This window comes from Phoxinus phoxinus (genome assembly GCF_949152265.1).
Source record: "Phoxinus phoxinus genome assembly, chromosome: 11".
In the NCBI taxonomy this organism is placed as follows: Eukaryota; Metazoa; Chordata; class Actinopteri; order Cypriniformes; family Leuciscidae; genus Phoxinus; species Phoxinus phoxinus.
In genome coordinates, this window is record NC_136886.1 from 35,025,379 (window position 1) to 35,029,887 (window position 4,509).

Sequence of the window (4,509 nt, forward strand, 5' to 3'; positions counted from 1 at the left end):
ACAAAAAGAGCAAGTTTCATCAACATCAGAATATTTAGAAATGGACGAGTTATCAGGATAGATTTTATGAAGGATTTTATAATGTACTTCTGTTGGACACACAACATTTACTTGGGCAAAAGCCATGCCTTTCTCCAATTTACATTTGTTTAAAAAAAAAAAAAAATACCGCAATAGAATTTACCGCTTGGAGTAATCTCTCTCTTCATTCGAAAGATATTGCGAATATGACGGCATTTTCCAGCCAAGCAATAAGATAAGATAACAACCGGCTGGATGTACATTATCCCTTACTCATTACATGACCACTAGAACACCGGATTGGCCAATCACAATACACCCAGCCTAATTAATAACAGCTCGACCAATAGTTTTAAGGTGCTCGTTTGGAGAGTTTGTTTTGAAAGAGTTTGTTTTGTTTTCCGTTAGTTTAGGCGTATATGAACACCGCAATCGATCCAAGATCGTGACTTGCATAAACGCATTTTGGTACGCTTTGAAATGTTGTCTTGTGAAAGCGAACCGAACCAAGAAGAAAATGCAGCATTGTAACAAATGAAGTCCCGGTTTCGCCCTTAGATTTGGTCTTGGTAGTGATTCCCTGTGGAATCTAACCTGGGCTTCTTCTGCTGTGTTTCAGCTGCTCTTGTGTTCGCTGTATAAGATATACGAGGCGCTGGAGGAAGAGATGGACAGGAACGCTTCCCATGATGCCGTGGCTCCCATATACTTCCCTCAGGAACTGGGCCGGCTGGAGTCCATCGGGAAAGACCTGGAGCATTTCTACGGCCAGGACTGGAAGGAGAAGATCATGGTGCCGGCCGCCACACTGAGATACGCCAGCAGACTGAGAGAGGTGAACAACACAGTATTTTTAACTGTTAGTTCATCTGAACTAATGTAGATAACTAATGTTAAAAAAATGGGACCATGTCCATTTGTACACTTCTCCACAGGGCTTGACATTAACTCTTTGCTCTCCAGTCACGGTGGCTAGTGGTTTTCCAAAGTTACTAGTCATTCAGCATTTTCACTGACCACAATTTTGACATCGATACCATTGGGAAAAACTGCCATATAGATATTTTTAATATTAACTCATAATTTGTCAGCATGTTTATTAGGCTGCTGTCACTTTAAGACCTGACGCACGGATGCATTATACAGTTACACGTGCGTCTTCTTTCTCAACTGTTTACTTTCACTTAAAACGTACGTGAATACTCACCAAAACCAGCATTTTGACATTATTTTAGGTGTATTTGACTGTTTAAGCGCAATAAGCAGCGAAAAAGAGCTCGATTTAGTTCTGAGAGGCTTTATGTGCCGCACTTTTGGTGTAAACATAAAAAATATATATATGTGGAATGAGTAAAATTATGCTCAAAATGAGCAATCCCACAGTGAAATTCAAGCCCTGTAACAGCAACAATATTCATCCGGAGCGAATGAAGCGAGTGAGTGAGTGGAGGCAGGTTTGTGTGTCTCGCTGTCAGAGAGATGAGAGAAAGAGAGAGAGAGAGAGAGAAATCAACATTTTTGACACTACATTGCACTTAATTCATTATTTTAGGTGCTTTTTAAAAGATTACAATTGAAAAATGTATATATTACATATAAAATTCAACCCGCCAAAGTGATTTTGTCAAAAAAAGTCAAAGTCACCGCTGAAATACACGTTTGCTAATGTCAAGCCCTGGTCACACATCCGAGGCGTTTTTAAGACGTCGTACGTCACTCACACCGCTATCGTTGGAGAACACCGTGACGTTGCTCTGACCGGCTGTGCTGTGTCTCTCAGGTGGGCAGAGATCACCCGGAGTATTTGGTGGCTCACGCGTACACACGGTACCTGGGCGACCTGTCGGGGGGGCAGGTGCTGGGCCGCATCACGCAGAAGTCATTAGGGCTGAAGAACGGAGAGGGCTTGTCGTTCTTCTCGTTCCCGGGCGTCAGCAGCCCGAACCTCTTCAAGCAGTTGTACAGGAGTCGCATGAACAGCATCGAGCTGACGGCGGAGCAGAGGAGCGCCGTCCTGAGCGAGGCCGTCCAGGCGTTCGAGCTCAACGTCCAGGTGAGCCATCCATCCCATCCCCGCAGCTCCTCACGCCAGCTCACCCTCATCTACAGGGAAACTCAAATGAGAATATGGTGCAAAAGTTCATTTAGTTCAGGAATTCACCTTAAAAGGCGAAACTAATATATTATATAGACTCATTACATGCAAAGTCAGATATTTCAAGCCTTTATTTGTTATAATTTTATGGCGTACAGCTTATGAAAACCTTTTCACAATATTCTAATTTTTAATTTTGGGCTTTCATAAGCCATAATCATCACAATTATAGCAAATAAAGGCTTGAAATATCTCACTTTGCATGTAATGAGTCTATATAATATATTAGTTTCACCTTTTAAGTTGAATTACTGAAATAAATGAACTTTTGCACCATATTCTCATTGTGCGAGTTTCACCTGTACAGCGCTTTCTGCTATACAGAGTGTTTCAAAGCAGCTTTGCAGAGATAACAGGAAAATAATGCAACAAAGTTTGTTTCTAGAAGAAAATAGCGTCATAGTCCAGTTTAATTAAGTTCAGTGATGGTTCATTTTTGTTGTAAAAAGTTATTAAGTTAGTTAATCAGGATGTAATAGGATGTCATCGCCCAGCTCAGTCCAGTTCTCATATAATGGTGTCAATGCAGGAGATCAGTAATACTGTTGTTGATTATTATATTAAGTGTCCCAAACTAAGCAAGGCGACAGTGGCAAGGAACCAAAACTCCATCAGGTGAAGGAATGGAGAAAGAAAAAAAGTGCAGGTCAGTCAGCCGGATCCGGGCCGGATGGAGGACCTGCACTTTTTTTCTTTCTCCATTCCTTCACCTGATGGAGTTTTGGTAAACCTAAGAATAAGCAGAGAGACTAACATTAGTGTGTAGACGCCATTGTTCTTATGATGTAACGAGTACATCGGGTGTTATAGGAAGTGTTCCCGGTTCCGGCTGACGTTTGTTCTGGTCTCCTCAGGTCTTTAACGAGCTTCAGGACTCGGTGAGCCGCGCGTCCGAGACAGAAACTGAAATGAGACAGAGACACACACAACACACGCAGAGCACGACGACCACAGCAGGTAAAGCGCCGGCTCATGTGTGTACTTGTGATGGATGTGTCGGTGTGCCGTGTGTTAAGCGTGTGTGTCGTGTTCTCCTCAGGTGGCGACGCGTGTGAATCCCTGCAGAGCTCCTCGTCTCTGGTGCCCCGGTTCCTGCGGGCGCTGCTCGGCGTGTTCGTGGTGCTGGCCGTCGGGATGGTCTACGCCTTTTAAACTGACATCATCAGCACTTTGAAAACATGACGTCACATTTTGGAGACAATAAATGTGTTATTTAAGTAAGCAATAAGGTACGAGAGGCTGTGCTGACTTATTCACGATACAGCTCTTGCCTCGAGTACCTTATTGCTTTTATAAAACGGTTACCACACAGTACAACTATTAAAGCCGAAAAATATGTATCTATGCAACTTTCATGAAGTAAAATCACTAAAAGCCTTCCTTCCGCTGGAAAAAATAGTCCCTGACCGTAAACAGCAACAGAAGTTACATACATTATTTCGCCATTAGATGGAGACAAAGACTGTGTTTATGAGTGAGTCAGTCAGCAGAGAAGACTTTTACATTGAAAGGACTCAAACTTGTGATCACGGAGAAGGAAGACGCGACTGACAGATGGCACGTGGAAAAACTGTTAAAAGGACAAGATATCGCAGCGGACATTTAAACAGATTTTTTTTATTATGAATATAGGACTGTCCTGAAGCAAAATGCTATATCTACTGTAAATGCAGGTACACTCGCTTACTAGATCCCTCACAATACTCAGCTTCAGTGAACAATATCGATGAGATCAAACATGTTTACGTTGCTAAGAGCGGTTGCTAGGGGTGTTGTGTAGTGATACATAGAACCGTTGGGTGAAGCGGTCATAGCCCTGTTTTATCGTGTATTAAACACAGCTATTGACCAATCAGAATCAAGGATTGGAACTAACCGTTTTATAATCATTAACAATAAACGTGAACGTATGTTAGTAGTTCATAACTAAGTATTAGCCTACTAATAACTATTCAAATGTCAAATCCTTTGTCAGAATCATTTTTGTAACAGTGTGTGTATATATGCATTTGTATTATTAATACTATATTTTTTATAATAAAATCTTACTCATTGTTTCTAAATGTTGCATGAATTGCTTGTCATCTTAAATGAAAATCAGCACATTTTGGATAATGGTGCAAATATTCACAATAGAAAGTTTAGGATTAGGTTACTTGGTTGTGTACCGACATGTTAAGACCTAATGTTATCGCTGCGCAAGGCATGTTCACACCAAGAATGATCTATAAGGATAGTTTTTTAAATATTTTTTACCAGCTGCTGAATGATAAAAACACTGACAGCTAATCAGAATCCATCTAACTTTAAAGAGCTCAAGCGTTCTTTACCGT

The 4,509-nt window shown here is 41.3% G+C and overlaps 2 protein-coding genes across 3 annotated transcripts in view; one reads left to right on the forward strand and one right to left on the reverse strand.

Moving 5' to 3' along the window:
* The window catches only part of hmgxb4b (HMG box domain containing 4b), a 19,346-nt gene extending 18,599 nt beyond the window's left edge, over positions 1 to 747 (reverse strand). The window contains exon 1 of the mRNA XM_079627220.1: positions 616 to 747. The gene's annotated coding sequence lies outside the window, so the exon portion shown is untranslated. The remainder of the gene's footprint in view (positions 1 to 615) is intronic.
* Positions 1 to 4,233, forward strand: part of hmox1b (heme oxygenase 1b) — a 9,903-nt gene extending 5,670 nt beyond the window's left edge. The window contains exons 4-8 of one of the 2 annotated variants that reach the window (XR_013799447.1): positions 641 to 856; positions 1,802 to 2,074; positions 3,031 to 3,133; positions 3,216 to 3,385; positions 3,458 to 4,233. Coding sequence is in view for 1 of the 2 variants with exons in the window: in XM_079627226.1 (XP_079483352.1) it covers positions 641 to 856; positions 1,802 to 2,074; positions 3,031 to 3,133; positions 3,216 to 3,328 (705 nt within the window). In the remaining variant the exon portion in view is untranslated. Of the gene's footprint in view, positions 1 to 640; positions 857 to 1,801; positions 2,075 to 3,030; positions 3,134 to 3,215 lie in introns of both variants that reach the window. The other variant, XM_079627226.1, reaches the window with a different exon arrangement.
* Positions 4,234 to 4,509: the final 276 nt, after the last annotated feature.